At 39.8% G+C, this 16,384-nt stretch overlaps 1 protein-coding gene across 1 annotated transcript in view; it reads right to left on the bottom strand.

Annotated features, from left to right (window-relative positions):
* Positions 1-141: 141 nt before the first annotated feature.
* DNA2 (DNA replication helicase/nuclease 2) overlaps positions 142-16,384 on the bottom strand; it is an 18,096-nt gene continuing 1,853 nt past the window's right edge. Inside the window, exons 3-21 of the mRNA XM_027900844.1 lie at positions 15,741-15,924; positions 14,303-14,448; positions 13,048-13,173; positions 11,996-12,215; positions 10,797-10,914; positions 10,526-10,691; positions 9,104-9,298; positions 8,303-8,533; positions 7,723-7,839; positions 7,510-7,619; positions 6,983-7,092; positions 6,276-6,500; positions 5,597-5,790; positions 5,410-5,499; positions 5,124-5,316; positions 2,592-2,681; positions 1,858-2,040; positions 1,593-1,739; positions 142-1,017 (exon numbers count right to left, since the gene is read on the bottom strand). Of these exons, the coding sequence (XP_027756645.1) occupies positions 961-1,017; positions 1,593-1,739; positions 1,858-2,040; positions 2,592-2,681; positions 5,124-5,316; positions 5,410-5,499; positions 5,597-5,790; positions 6,276-6,500; positions 6,983-7,092; positions 7,510-7,619; positions 7,723-7,839; positions 8,303-8,533; positions 9,104-9,298; positions 10,526-10,691; positions 10,797-10,914; positions 11,996-12,215; positions 13,048-13,173; positions 14,303-14,448; positions 15,741-15,924 (2,902 nt within the window). The 3' untranslated portion in view covers positions 142-960. The remainder of the gene's footprint in view (positions 1,018-1,592; positions 1,740-1,857; positions 2,041-2,591; positions 2,682-5,123; positions 5,317-5,409; positions 5,500-5,596; positions 5,791-6,275; positions 6,501-6,982; positions 7,093-7,509; positions 7,620-7,722; positions 7,840-8,302; positions 8,534-9,103; positions 9,299-10,525; positions 10,692-10,796; positions 10,915-11,995; positions 12,216-13,047; positions 13,174-14,302; positions 14,449-15,740; positions 15,925-16,384) is intronic.

Here is a 16,384-nt window from a genome sequence, read left to right as displayed (position 1 = left end):
CCACAGCACAGACACAGTTGATGCAGTGTGTATTTTCACCAGAAAAAGGAGAATATCCTGTCAGATACTGAAATGATGTTGAACTGTTAAAAATATTTGTATTATATAAAGCACAGTATTAACAAAGTTTAAACGACTATAATGAAACAAGCAGCAAACTTTTATTATTTCAAGCATTACAAAAAGTCAGGGAGCAGTGTAAGAGAGTGAAAATGCCCACATTTCAGAAGTTTGTCTGCATCTGTATGCACACAGCTACTTGACATTGATCCCAGAGCAAACAAATACTAATGATTCTGAAGAATCAAGAAAATTGATGTTTCCACTAGCAGTCTTGGAAAGAAACTTCTCAGTGCCTTTAGTCTAAAAAATGAGGTAGCATAAAGACATTAACACAGATTTCTCAAGTGGAGAGTGTTTGCTATTATCATATGCAATATGAATATTCATATCTGTAAAAAAAATAGAACCTGAGCATGTAAACTTCTCAGACAGCAAGCTGCAGCTCTGGCTCTGTTTCTTGGGAAAGTTTTGTTTTGAAGACCACAGATCAGACAAACTGAAAACAGAGTTTTACTAGGAAGCATTTCACTTCAGACTGATCTGCTGAACACAGTTAATGACAGGGAATTAAGTCAATCAGCATCACATTGCTCCCTGATGTGTGCAAAATCAAGAGATTAGGAAAGTCAGAGGGATCTTCATGAGGGAGATTAATTACATTATGTATATAAATATAAAACACTTGTATATTTTAAAAAACAGGAGTAGAGTTCAAAGGAGAATTTGAGGCTTTGATGATGACAGTTTTCCTATTTTTGTTCCAAACAGAGCAACACAGCACCTTAACTGGGAATTCCAGTGAATGGAATCGCTGTATGTAAACTGCACTTTCAAGTATTTAGAACCAAAGCAGAAGACAAGACACCAGTGTCTGTAAAACTTCCCATCTTCACACACTCATAAGATGTTACACTTGTGGATACTTTCATGAGCCCCCGCTGGAAGATTCAAGATGTAGCAAGTTAAGGAAGCATTAGGACAACATATCCCTTTCCCCAAACCTCTTCGAATGTGCAATGGGGTTTGCAAAGAAAACAGCTGACAAGATTATTTCCTGTTTAAATAGGAGATGGAAACAGCCATAGCTAAAGCTTGCTCAGTGCAATGCCAGAGAGGAATGAAAAATGAACAAGTCACCTGAAGGTGAACCTGTTTTCCTTTCCAGCAAGATTATCCACAAAGCAGATGTGTTGAAGTGCATGGTACTTCTGAAGAAAGCAATCACACTAAGATGCCAAGAAACTAGGATGATGACAGCAAAGAATGCAAGAGCATTAAAAATCAGAAATTCAGGCCTTGAAGTTTAAGAATTACACCAAATTTGACTTGCAAATCAGCATAGACTTTTTTCTGTTTCTTGATCTCGAGTGTACTTCTGGCAGGTTTAATTAGCACATTTTGTGCTGGGTAGCAAATCACTGTTAAAAACACAAGCTAAATAATCCAAGAGCTTCCCCTCCTTACCTCAAAACTCAGTAAGGCAACCTTACCTTTCCCCTTTCCCGAACCAGGGTGCAGAAAAAGGATATCATTGCCTGGGACTGCAGGTGGCAGAGGAGCTTCTCCAGGGGAGGATAGCAGCTCAGGGATGGAACACAGCCCACCATGACCAGCTTGTGCTTGGCTCTCGTGATGGCAACATTCAGACGCCGCCAGTCCTTCAGGAGGTGGCCAAGCTGTCAGACAAATGGAACTTGCTCTTATTTGTCCTATTTAATGTAGATAAAACACTCGTTTTCAAAAGGCATCTGATTACTAAAGTTGACTGGCACAAAGGTAGTAGGACCAACTTACATTTTCATCATGACTGTTCCTAACAAAAGACACGATTATGACACTTTTGTCTCTTCCTTGGTATTTGTCGACTGTGTTGACTTCCACTCTGTTCTCCTTCAGTTTTGCCATCAGATCAGAGATTGTTTTTAACTGGTGTCTGTAGGGTGATATGATGCCAATGTCTGAAGGCCTGCAGCCAGCCTGAATGGAGCAAGAACAGAAGAAAAAAACTGTCACGGCAGTTGGCTTGGGAAACTCCTCACTGTCCCAAAGATATCGTATATACACTAAGTCACCCACGGAACTAGAGGTGTAACTGCTATTAACTAAAGAAAATAGATAACATTAGTTACTGAAAGCTCCCAAGCTTTGTCCAAACTCAGCACAAAGATATCCATGAAATCCTCATTTTTCTTTGTCAAACTGTGAGGTGAATATTGAGAACTCCTAGTCTGTGCTACTGGATGAAATAAGGAAGAAAGGCAAATCCTCTCCCATCCCTCCCCAGATAGTCCTCATCTCTTAAAAGAATTTGGCATCCAGCTGATTTCACATCCCAAATCCAGCCAGGCAAGGGAGAGAGAAGGGAATGCAGAGCTCAGGCTCCTCACTGTGCTGACGTGCAGCAATTTATCCTTCAGATTATCCCTGAAAGAATAACCCAAAACACAGGAGTTGCCATTACTGGAGCAGTGTAAGAATCCTTAGTTACAAAGCTGCCCCTCCAAACCATGCACTGAAGTCAAAGTTACCTTAATAAATAAGGATGTGAGAAAAAGCACTATTTTAGCTTCTGTCACGTTGCTTATGCCACCTTTTTCTGCGTGTTCTGGTGCTGGGACCTTTAAAAATATAAACAGGACATAATTACTTTTGCAGTCTGTAATGGTGTACCATATTCTGATCCCTAAATCATCATATCATATCTGGGTTTATATTAATGGTTTTAACTAAAAAAAAAAAGGTTAAATGCTAAATTTTACTAATCAGAAGAGCCTACACTGTAAAGTAACTCAAGAATGTTGCATTTGCAAAACAAGTTGGAACAAACTGCTGAAATAAGTTTCTAGAAGGAGCTGCCGCCTTAAGAAACTGCGAAATCTTAATGCTCTGACTTTATAGCTCACACATTACAAATCAAAACACAACCAAAAATGGACAATTCTCAGCCTGACAGGGTAAGAGAGCAAATTATATTTTACATGGGATTTTTGTTTTAATGCTCTCCATGCAGCAATATTTAAAGTGAATTTTCCCCAGTCTGTGGCATAAAAGGATTAGTTTTTTACATGTGTGAAAGCCTATGTTTAAAACTAAGGCAAGAACTATCCAAAATGGTGGTCTTAAATTGAACTGCCAATCTTTTAAAAGAGCGTTCACTGAATTTACCATTTCTTAACTCCCTTTCCCTATACCACGTATGAATGAATGAGGCCAAGAAGCCAAGAACAAGCTCAGAATGTGAACTCTTGTCATTGTGGTACCACAGGTCTGTAATTCACTCTCCTTGCTCAGCTCGTGCCTTGTCTAAAGCTGAATTATCAACAGCAAGAACTGATGTTGTCCATCCAGGAAACTGGGGTCAAGCAAACCTCTTCATTTGCAAAGAGCCTAAGACTGAACAGACACTGAACTGCTTTCCAGCTCTAAATTCTATTTACTACTTTTACTCATTTCCTGCCATTTTCTACCACAGCCATTCCACTATTTGATACTGACATAATCCATGTTTTCTTAGATGTCCCTTGATCTTGTTTTAACATGTTCTTCATGTTGAGTTTCCCTTCCCAGTTTTGATGACAGCATTGCCCCTGAAAATGGGAGGAGGTGTAGGGTAACCTAAAGCAGCACTCTCAGAATCCTACCAATGTTATTTTTCAGAATCCAGACCCAAGCTGTCAGAAGCACAGACTGACACAGGGCTCAACAGAAAAGAAACAGATTTCCCATTACTGTCACAAACACCTTGCATTGTTACACAGAAAACAGTAGAGGCTTTTTTTCCCTTTTTTAAAAAAGCAAACATAATAAATGTAAGCTTCCTGCTGCTATCATGGTGCTTTTTTGCTCTCCTTTCTCCCTGTTTGTATCCCCCCCGGTGTATTTCTTCCTAAGTTTTTCTTGGTTATACTAATAATATCCAGGGGAATAAAACCACTATCAAGTCAAAGAAATACTGGGTTTGTTTGGTCTTGTATTCAGTGGGTTTTTTTCATTTCTCCCCCCTTGCCATGACCACCTCAATAAAAAACCCAAGAATATTTTGGAAAGAGAAACTTTCCTCCTGTTTCTACAAACAGAACAGCTGGCTCACATTCAAGATGGGCTTTCTAGGGAAAAAAAAAATATTCAAAATGGAACAGAAACTCTGGCTTCCTCATTACTAATTTCTCTATAATTACCAGCTGAACAGTGTGTCAGCCAGTTTCCTCTTAACAAGTGTCTTCCCTGGGACCAACTGTCTGCTTTCCTGGGAAAGGGACTGCAGCTATCGAGGCATTCCTGGAAAATGTCCCTGTTTAGTTTAGGCATTTTTGGAAATTTCTTTAAGTCACCAAAGTAAACACTGTTTCTTTTTAGGTCATTGAAGACATTCTCTTAGAATTGTTATTAAAAAGTAGGTATCTTGTAGAATGTCACAGCACAGGGAGGTTGGAGAGATCTACCCAGGGTCAGCACAAAAGAATCAACATAAAACCTCAAATCTTCATAATCCAATCACGAACTACAGTGACAACAAGTACTAGAGAGTACAAACATGTACTAATTTACTGATCTTTTTCTACATGTGTTTAAGCTCTTCCTCATTTTTCCTAGTCAGCTTCTATGCAGTATTTTTATCCACTCCTGAGTTTTAATTTTCCAGGAAAAATCTGTGTCCCCATGAAAGGACACATCTAAAGCAACTTACTCCTCCCTCACACTTCAGCATATAGAAAGTCTCCAAAATTCCATGGAGAATTATAGCTGTTCCTGCCAATGGCTACACACTTGGAGCTACACTGGACATGAGAACAAAGTCTGCAGCATATCTACAGTCTACCTTCCACATTTTCTGAAATATTTCCTGAATTAACCATTTCAGCTGTTCCCAGATGTGATGGTTCCAGCAGCAGCTGATCAGCTACACCACCATTTGTGTGTGCTGCACTTTTTCCATGGAACCAGGAAACCATTCTCTGAAGTTCCCTATTTTACCCTACCCAAGCTGTATCAAGTTTTACACGTTGACAGTTGAGAACTTGCATCAAAATACAATGTTGAAAGAACATAATGAACTTTACCTTCTCTGTGTTCAGAAAACACACAGGTTTGTCTGGATCGAGAACTTCTTTCAGCCACGTTTTTGAAGCATCCACAAGGTCCAGTTTCAATTTTTTTAGGTTGGGCAAGTTAACAGTGGCATTTGACACCTTCTCTGAGCCACATTCCAGTTTGCCTTCGTACACCAGCATGTTACTCAGTGACATAATCTTACTAGAGATTTAAAAATACAAGACAAGGGATAAAAATCTTGCCCTTTCAATCCCACATTAAAAACACGACATAATAAATAAAAGTTTTAATTACCTATTCATTCTGTACTGCACAGTTAACTGGACAACAGCATTTTGGTTTTGTTCCAGCCTTTTAAATAAGCTTTCACTCATGCCGAGGTCTCTGTTACAACACAAAAACAAAACCCAAAAGTGTGTCAGTCTGCAAGAGCCTTCCCAGAATTCATTACCAGTAATTGTCCAGCAGGATTTTATCTTACCTTGCCTCTGAATTCAGCACAAGTGGAGGCAGCTGCTGATGATCCCCCACCAGCACAAACCTTTTGGAGCAGAACAGTGGGCCCAGGCAGATGAGCTGGCTTATTTGGGAAGCTTCATCAACTATACAGAAATCAAATTGCTTCTGAGCAAAGATAGGGTGATTTACTCCCATGCAAGACGTTGCCACCACTGGCTGAAAATTGAGACACGCTTTAGGGATAAGGTACATTTTATATCCTTTAGTACTGTGTTGATAAAGTTAAAAGCAAAAATATTTTCCCCTTAAACTAAACAGCTTGACATGTTCTTGTATCAATTGCAAGTGACAAACAAAGCCAGCTTTAGAGCAGCCTGTAGCACATATAACTTGTTCCTGCCATGTGTTCAGTGATGCCAGATTCTCTGCACAGACAATTCATGGAGGGTGCTGAAGTGACTCCTGTAACAAGATCTCTACTACTTATAAGTTACTTTAGACAACAGATAATGCTTCTCAACTTTCAGCCTGTTAATGTTGGTCATTACCAGCTATACACCAGTTGAAGAGACTGAGAATCTTTTCCAGCTCAGATTTCTTACAGCAGTCCACACCCTCGTGGTCAGTTCTCTGCAGCAGCCAAACAGAAAATCCTGACTTAATTATCTTTAGTAATTTGCAGCAAAGCCCACTTTTCTCACCTGGCTATTATAGATCTCTTCCAAGTCTGTTACAGATTTAATTGATTTGGACTTGCAAATTTCTTCCTCCGTGTATTTCCGAATATCTGGATGGACCTTCTGAGCTCGCCCCAAGCGCAGGAAACCAATTTTGAACTTGGCCAGCTTGAGCAGGATGTTGTCAACAGCCGTGTGTGTAAAACTGGTCAGGAGAACACTGAAGCCACAGGCAGAAAGAATTCTCACCTAAGGAGTGGCAAGGGAAAAGAAAAGGTTTTCAGTTCTCTACAGCAATGGGCAGTCCCACGTTTGACAAGGCAAAGAGCACGAGGGGTTTTGAAGAGAGCCAATAATGACTTCAGTTTGCTGGCTTCCCAAGGAGTCGCTTTTTTTGAGCTGCAGCTCAGGATTTGAGGACTTGCTGCTATTTGGAGCCAAAGAATTTTAACACTGAAGCATCACAGAAGTGATTAAGTATCACACTTCAATCTCCCCCCTCCCACACATACTCCTACACAAGCAATAGGCAATCCTACACCACAAAATACAGCTTTAGTTCTACCAAATACAGGTTTTTTAAAGTAAAAAGAAGCGTATTTTCTTCTTCTAATCTAACAGTATCTGTATAATTTCAGTCATGACAATTAATTTTTGGACACTATACAGTTTGTTTAATGCTGTCCTCTAAATCTCACAAAGAAAATTAAAATCAAGGTACATGATCTTACTAGAGCACAGATTGTAGTTGTTTTTCCTGTTCCAGGCATACCCACAATAAGTGTGTAGTCTTTCGAAAGTAGCACTTGTTTCATTGCCTGTTTCTGAGGCTTATTTAGACCTTTCAGGAGAAAAATCAAAATTAAATTAGCACGCTTCATCATAATTGTAACAATTACTAAAGTTAAAACAAAACTATCATTTCCTCCTCTGCTAAAGCCCTTAATAAAGACAAGAACTGAGCAAAGTTTGTGGGTTCTAATGAAGATGTGACATTAAACATGATACACAAGATAAGTAATAAAGGGTCTGCACTACAATCCTAGAAATAAGGAACTGAAGGCATTTTTATTTCTGGACCTTTTGTGATTTTTTTTCTAATATTCTAAATGACCATCTCCATATATATTGTGCATGCAAGACAAGAACATTTTTAAGCAGAAAACTACCACTGGGCCTCAAAACCCTTTATATTTAGCATGATAAACAATTTGGCTATAGGGAGTACTAAACAGAGGAGTGGAAAGTCACTTTGTACCCTTTAAAATATTTGCAACAGTTTCCTTTGCCTCTGGAGGAAGGACAGAGCTCAAGTGCTGAATGAAACGTGGTTTCTGGAAGTCAATTATCAAGTTGCGGAGCCTTTCACTGTGGGTAAAAGCAAAGCAAAACAAGAGTTGCAAGAAGAGTTACCAGTTAAGAAACTTGATCTGGAAAGATTGAAAGGGGGATATTAATTGGGTTTTCATACCTGACTGGGGAATCTTTCATCAATTTAGAAAGATTTTCAAAAGGGACTCCCATACCAAAATCTCCCTCTTCGTGATCCAACCTAAATACAGTGTTCTTGGGGAGCTTTGACAAATTCCTGACGGATGACAGTAACAAGGATAAAATAATTGTTTACCAGCAGTATGCTGATGATTAAAGACTTATTACTACATTCAATGGTATCTTCCTGAGATCCCAGAGTGGAACATATTAGCTAATAAGATCAGCTATTAGCTGATCTAAGTAAAACATGCTCAGAGCCCAATTTAAGGACAATATAGACTGAATATTGAAAGTTATGGATATTACTGTATCCATATAGTCTCATGCTGGAGATGTAAGTAAATGGAGTTTAAACATGTTTTTATGTTAAATCAACAGTCACATCCATTGACCAAACACTGACATTTTCCATCAAGAGAAGAGAATTTCTGAAGGTTCCCCCAAGCCCAGCAAGAAGAGTTAGAACAAGTCACAGGTTTTTGGACACCTAGAAGTGCCCTTCCTGAAGCCAGGACCACAGTGTTTTCAAACACATATTTTTCTTTTTGTCCTTTTACCTGCCCAGCAAACAGGAGACTTTTGTTCCACTGACTTCTCTAACGTAGCCGGTAGCCAAACCAAGTAAACCCTTTTCCTCTCCACTCACAACCACTCGATCACCAGCCAACAGGTTTGTTCCAGGTATGGCACCATTTCTGCGTTGGAAAAAGTGTAGGTACTGTCCCTCGGAAATTTCCTGTACTTCAGCCACTCTAATCACGTTTCCAACACAATCTCCAGCCTTCTCTCTGAAGATATGGGAGAAAGAAATATATTTTAATATTAATAACTTCTCAGGAAGAGAAATATTAAAAAAAAAAGCCTCACACATGTAAAAAAAAAGTCACCCACAACCAACCACCAAAACCAAAACATAAAAAATAAATCCCCAAAGCAGCGAAAAAGAACCCAAACACAATCAGAACTGGGAAGATTAATAAGTCACTTGACGAATCATTGTGCCGACTAAACCTTCAGAAACAGCACCATGAAAAGGGCTCAGTCAGCACCAGCCTCAGCCCAGAGACACCAACAGAATTACATTTGTGCTTCTCAAGGCTGAGGCTGCAGTTTGCTGCTTCCCATGTGTGACCACCACCAAACCAACATCACAGTGCAAACACAAAACCAGGAAATTCATTAATACCTCCATTAGGTCACATCTCAAAAAATCCACCTATGCAAGTAGCATATTTGAGTATTTCTAAGAGCACTAGAACACATCTAGCTTTGCTGGCAGTGAAAACACCAGTGGACAATGTCTCATGTTCAGTTATTGAAGAAAGCATCTTTGCAGCAGGTTGGAAACTACACCTCACCTTTCCAAAGAAGGTATCATCCATATGTTTTTATATCCCTTTTTACCCTCCCCACTCTGCAGCTCCAGGATTAACATCAGGTACCAGAGGCTGAAATACTCCAAGTGGGAGGGTTTCAGGTGCTGGGTCTCTCTGTCAATAATGGGAACCAGAGCAGGAGGAAAGGACACACTGGCCATCTGCTGCTCTACAGCTCTAGGAACACAAACAGCCACAGGGAAGAGTCAACCTGCACCCATTTGCTTGCAAGTCCATATGTACATAATGACAATCTATATACTGTAACATACCAGACAGATTAATCTATCATCACTGAAGCCAAGTTGAATCTGTATCCTTTGTTCATGGCAGTAATCTTCTATTAGTAACTTTACATCATCTCTATGATTTTGAATTATCAAGGACAATAAGTTAATCAAAGACTAATTAAAGGCATTTCAAAGATAACACTGCATACATTTACATAGTTGATTTTTTACTCCTCTTACTGTAACAGATGAATACTACACTGACACTTAGCTAAGCAAAAGGGATTTAATGCTTAATACACAGACAGGTCAATTTATCTCAAAACTAAACACCAGACATTCTCCCTAATCACACATACAAAATACAACCAAAGAGCAAAAAGTTAGTTCACCAGTGAATATCTACCCAGCTAGAAACAATCTTGGTGCTGTAACAACTGGGTATTCGAAGTAATATTGCACAACACCTGCTTTACAGAGACATATCCTGGATGCCCACTAAGCTGGCTCCCTCCACATACACTTGTACCCCTACAATTTTAAAAACAATCAGCTGTTCTGTTAACAGAAGGTCACCCCAAAGGCTCTCCTGTTCTGATATGTCTCATTTGATCTCTTCAGTGTAAGAGATGGTTCTGGTTTTGTGCAACAGAAAGACTAAAACCTTATCTGAAAAATTATCAAATATCTGCTCGTTACTTCTCTTTAACAGGAGATGCAATAACACTTTGGCAGAGTAATATCAGTGCATCATTGCTTGTGTGAAACCCTACAGGGAAACAATCTACAGAGTCAGAGTGAGAGAGTTGTTGTCCAGCCAGAATCCAGGCCCAAAAGACCTCCTTTTTCAAGTTGCAAGAATATAGCTTTTTAAAATCTTAAATATTATTAACTTAAATATAACAGATCTGTTCTAGTCAGCAAGTATTTTGTTGAGACTTATCTTGGATTTTCTCTTGAAAAAGTGTACCTGAACAAACATATTAAAGTCTCTGGGAGATCAGAACCTGCATTACAAAAGTTGCAGGGGAATCTGTGAAAGACTCTTTTGGGGTGCAAAAGTCCTCAATAAAGAAATAAGAAGCTGTCAACCCCAAAAATGAAGTCACTGTATCCAAAGCTATGATTATTCAAACTTATTTAGAAACATTAGTCAGATTTTTTTTTTTTTTACCTGCTGTACAGGAAGCAATTGTGCATTTGGGAGCAATATTTACAGGCTTGACTGTCATCGATCACAGGAGGCAAAGCAGCAAGCTGTGAATGCTGCCTTCCCACAGCAGATTTGTAGGTGCTGTGTGTTAAGTAGAAGGCCACGTGGTTTCTCAGCTTCATTAATTCTGTCAAGAAAAGAGCCAGCTACCTTGTTACCTTACAGGTAACATGAAAGGTTTTAGCAATAGATAAGATAACTATGGTTTCCAGGGCAGGGAAAAAAACTTTACCTCTTCTGTCCATGCGAGCTCCAGAAACAGGATACATTGTACCAGTTTTGAGATAAAGAAGAAATCCAGCTTCAGGATCTGCTCTCCGCTCTAAATTCAGCAGTGTGTACAGAATAACCTGCAAACATTTGATAGAAACTTCCTGCAGTAGTTGGTGGTTAAACCTCAACCAGCACCACGTACCACACAGCTGCTCAGCCACTGCCCCACTGGCGGGACCAGGGAGGAAATCGGAGAGGGAAAAGCTGGAAAACTCATGAGGTAAAGGCAGTTTAACAGGGAAAGCAAAAGCCATGGACACTAGCACAGCAAAACAAGGAATTCATTCCCCCTTCCCATGGGCAGCAGGTGCTCAGCCACCTCCAGGAGAGCAGGGCCCCATCCCATGTAAGGGTGACTTGGAAAGACAAACACCATCACTCCAAACATGTCCCCTCAGCCTCCTCCTTCTGTCCCCCACGTCATACACGGAGCATGGTGATCAGCTCCACGGTCTGGAATGTCCCTCTGGGGTCCCCTATCCCAGCTGTGTCCCCCCAATACGTCCCATCACCCCCAGTCTCCTCCCCAGCGTGGCAGGACAGAGAGCAGGAAAGGCCTTGGCTCTGTGTTTGGTCTGCTCACAATAACAAAAACATCTCCATTATCAACCTGTGTTCAGCACAAATCCAAAACACAGCCCATGTTATCTCCTGTGAAGGAATTTATCTCTACCCCAGGCAAAACCAGCACAGTATTAAAACCTGTATTCAGCTCTTCCATAATTTATATGGCTAAAAAGCCATTACTGTCACAAGTATTTTAGAAGCCATAAGTAGTAAGAACCTGGCCGAGGATTGAAATTAAAAGAGATCTTCAGAAGCTTATAACAAGACTACTGCCTCTAGATCAGGCCAGCTGTCTAGAAATATGTATAACACTGATTTCTGAAGCAGTTTGTCTCAGCCTAATATTTAAATGTAGCAAGAAGAACACATATTTCAGGATAAAAAACATAAATGTGTTTGAAAGTGGTAAATGTATGTACTTCTTACTCCTCAGTTCACTTCCATTTTACTCCAGCAGCTTTGGGTATGCCAGGATCAGCCACTCCTGAATTCAGATTATACCACAGTGGTCACATTCATAAGACAAAATAGGTCATCTGATCAAACAAGAAAGTACCCACAGTCTCTGACAGTGACTCTGGGTGTTCATACCTGACTTCTGTGCTCTATGGAGTTGGATTCCTTGCCAGACTTGAGCTCCAGGGGCATTATCCGAGACTCTACTCCAGACTGGCAATGGATTTTCACCCTGGCTGTAACATCAATCTTTCCCTTCAACCCAAACCTGGGAGACCAGATATTCTCTTCGATGTCCAAGATATCCACAATCTCTATCTTAGAAGATACAACTTCTGATTTTTCACCATTTGACCTAGGAAGAAAAATTCATCCAGAAGTTCACAATTTGCCTTAATTCTTAATATTCATTAAAATGTGTTGCAATTAAATATGTAATTTTTTGCATTACAGGTTCTCTGTAGGAACTGACTTTAGAAATAAAATGCATCGAGTCTCACTTAAACTCTCTTCCCATTAACAGAGGAAGTGTCACATCAGAAATTAACTGCTATTCACCTGAATTTCAAAGTTAAAATAAGACTCTTACACTGTTTGTAACTGTCTTTGGTCTTTTCTCAACAACCACCCTCTAAAACAAAAAATATTAATGCTATACTCTGGACAGCAGCATGCAGATTTTACCCAGACCTGCCACTTCACTGAAACTTTAACACCCCGTGGTTATTACAATTAACAGCAAGAAGCCATAGACAAGAAGAGCTCAGCAGCAGTTGAGTTAAATCACCATTTCACCAAATAACTGTTGAATTAGTCAAAAATTCCATTTGATTACTAGTTTCACATTCTGATTTGTAGTGCTGCACCTATCTACAGTAAATGCTAGCTTAGTCAGCAGCTCCAACATGCTTGCCTTTCTAAGATCTCTGCGTTGTGCCACACTGTTCACAAGGATTTTAAGACCAGTAAGATTTTTATGTCAGTTCACCCTCAGGCCTCATGTCTTGCCCAGTATTCACTATGGAGCTAAACATGAAGCTCCAGATCAGCTACACTGGCAGTGAGGTCATGAATTAGCTACAAATCACTGAACAGATGTGAGGAAAAGCATTGTTCTGAAAACTGAAAGTGAGCTAAAGAAGGTAACAATATAGAATGGTTTTAAATTTTAATTGCTGGCTTCTTACAGTTTTAGTTGCATTTTATTTTGGTTCACTGGGTTGTGCATGAAGTCTTCTGCCCATTTAAAAAATGATGGTAAATATTCTTCCACCTCCTGCATTATTTCTGCTTGTTTCAGATTCAAGTGATACCTGAAAAATAAACCCACACACATTAAGGAAAAAGAAATATTAGATTTGCTGCTGGTACTGGGGAGATTTCGCCTTGAGTATCCACAAGATTAATGGCAGTAACTGTCATTTTTTAATGTTTTAATCAGCATCTATAAATTGTAGACAATGACATCTTAGGTAAGCTGGCATTCACTGGAAATTACATCATTATTCTACAGCAACAGAGAAATACAAGTGGGTGTTGCACAAAAAGGTTCAGACAAGTGCAAATGACCACAGCCAGCAGACTTAAGCAGTTTGCTTTCCAATCCCAACAAACAGTGACCTGCATATTGAAAAAGGAATTGCAAATTAACAGTTCCATGGAGGATGACAAAGGCCTTTAAGTGATCTTAGCAGTCACAATTCAAAATGTTACCTTCATAACAGAGCTAGAATAATAAATCTCGCTTCTACAGTTTGAACTTCCAGCTCATCTGGGGCTAACAGACACTGACATTGCCCAACATGCAATCCATAACAGTCCTAATACAATGATTTTTATTTTTTTACATGAGTAGAATTAGATTTTAATGAAGTCTGCAGTAAAATGTTAAAACTGACAGCCACTCATCTTACCATTTTCTGATGGAAATTTTAAGACCATTTATTTAGCTAGCATTTCTATCAGCTTTGCTGAGAGAATAAGTTAAATGTCTTCTAGCAACTGAGCCTTTAAGTAACCTGATAAAGAATATGAAAACATCAGACATTCAATGCTTGGTCAGTCACAAGTTTCTAGTTCATCTCCTAAGGATTAATTATGTTTGTCACATTTAAATCAGCTTTGGAAGATGCCTGCAAATCTAATGTTACAGGCACAAACACTTCAACCTGCTTGTCCTGAAGGAATAAACCCCCACATACAAATAGTTACTCCAGAAGCACAGTTTGGATCCACAGAAGTAGCTCAGCAGGGAAGGCAAACAAAATTACATTATTAAGTGGGGAATTATCTTACTAAAATGGGAATTATCTTACCATTTCCATCAAGCAAAGTCATTTGGCACAATACTCTCCGGATAATAGTGCTACATTTTTTAAAGCGTAACTTAAAGTGGTCCTGCCCTGTCCTCTGAACATAAAAGACACTTGTAATGCTACTTACATTTCTTTGAGGTACTTTTGTCCGTACACAATTTTATTTGCTAGTTCTTGTACTTTTTCTTGTGCCAAGTTATTTGTCACAGATTGCTGGAAGATGTCATGCAGGATCGTACCCACGAGCATTTGGCGCGAGCCGGACTCGGAGCCCTGCAACAGATGTTACAACACATCAAATCTGTGCCACTTCATACCAACTTCACTATGAAATGTCAGGGTGTATTTGCTGCACATCACGGACTGCACTTATTTGATTGCAAGATCATGGCAGCTTTCACCTCACTAATCACTGTCCAGTCAAACTGTGAAAGCAGCCAAACTGAAATGAGTCTCTCCTACTGCTTTAGCTCTCATGTTGGGATGTTTATCCCAACCCTGATAATGTTAGGATACAATCCCTACGTGATTGACAGGTGAGAAACAAAGGCACAGATTAAAGTGAATTTTGAGAAAGTTTTGCCTGTGGGCAGTATTAACAGCAGTATTTCCTAATGCAAATACTCACCTTTACAATCTTACACTTATTTTTTGCATGAGGCAGTTTCCTGTGTGTTACCAACTCACAGGAGAATCATTCCAAGTATCTCCAAAATGGCTCAGAAACCCATCAGCAGGGCTGGACTCTGCAGAGCCACAAGAACTGAAAGTGGTAGCAAAACGACCTCTGCATGAGTCACCACCAAACGACTGGAAGTCTAATCACTGTGATATTACAGTATCTCCTATAGATCAGTCACTTGTGGATTGCACTCACAATGTGGATGGTGTTATCCCACTCTCAGTGGTTGTCAGGGCATTGTCCCAAACAATTATTCTATTCTCATCACTTCTCCCTCCTAAGGGGCTGACACCATTTTCCAGTCTTGATCTCCTGTACTTAATTTTCTTGTTTCAGGCACAGGCTTCCAGCCAGGCTGTTTACCACTCCATTACAATTCCCTTACTCATTTAGATTCATATACCTATCCTGTCTGGAAGTTTTCATCAGCTGAGATTGGCAGCTGTCGCTTCTCTGCCATCCACATATCAGCAAGGATACTGCCACAAGAATCCTCTCCTCTTTCAAAGGTCCAGCAGCTGGATCCAGAGTCTTATTTTTCAGAGGCTCCTGGCCAAGTGTGGTTATGTTTTCATAAGAAAGACACAAAGGATCCATACCCACACAAAATGTAGCTAGAGATTACCAAAGAAGTTATCAGAATTTCAAGTGGAAAGACCACTCCTTTAGACCAGTAACTGTATAAAAAATACTGGATTATTTCAGCTGCAAGTCTCAAAAAACACCAAGAATTTCAACCAGAGACAGTTTCCATCCCCAATTATTATTTGTTGAAAACATTACGAATAGCTAATAAGGACATTTTGTAGTACAGCATCAGAGCCAGACTGAATACTGAGCAGTAAGCCATCAACAGCCCTGACAGTGTGGAATTCACTCTTACCCTGAACCGCTCGCTCAGCACGGCCCTTCTCATACAGCGGATGCTGTTGGATACCGTAGTGCCAGAGAGCAGCAGGTCTGGGTACAGCACCAGGTACCCACACTGCTCACTGATGACCCACGTGCCGGAGCTGCACCCCCCTTCCAAATGAATGATGTCCCCGGGAACAACCGGCACAGACTCCCTGCGATGGAATACATTGGAACAGTCACTGGCAATGTGGACACAACGTATCGGTAATTCCACATTAACACGGCACAGTCAGCTCTTTGAAACGGGAGGTTATTGGGATTCCTTTTTTAAGAAGTTCACTTCTTAAAATAAACCCTGAAAGTGAATAAAGGCACTTTTACTGACAAAACCCATGATTTCAAGTACTGGATCATGCATCAGGACAGACTGTAAGTAGGGAAATCCTGTTGACTTTAAATCATTCCAGACTGATGTGTTGAACCTTTTCAGTATCGTTATGTTTTACTGCTTTTGTATTACATGAGTTCTACCTTCTTCCTTAACAATTCTATTTGTTTCAGAAACTCAGCAAAATCAAAAAATATTTGCAATGATTTGGAAATTTCAGGGTTTGAGATCTTAGATATTTTCTCCCTTCAAGAAATAACGTCTTATACTTTTCTCCCATCTTT

This window comes from Empidonax traillii, unplaced genomic scaffold (assembly GCF_003031625.1).
Source record: "Empidonax traillii isolate 1590-97213 ecotype Southwest subspecies unplaced genomic scaffold, ASM303162v1 scaffold754:size369281, whole genome shotgun sequence".
Classification (NCBI taxonomy): Eukaryota; Metazoa; Chordata; class Aves; order Passeriformes; family Tyrannidae; genus Empidonax; species Empidonax traillii.
Note: the sequence above shows the minus strand (reverse complement) of the source record. Positions and strands in the feature narration are given on the sequence as shown.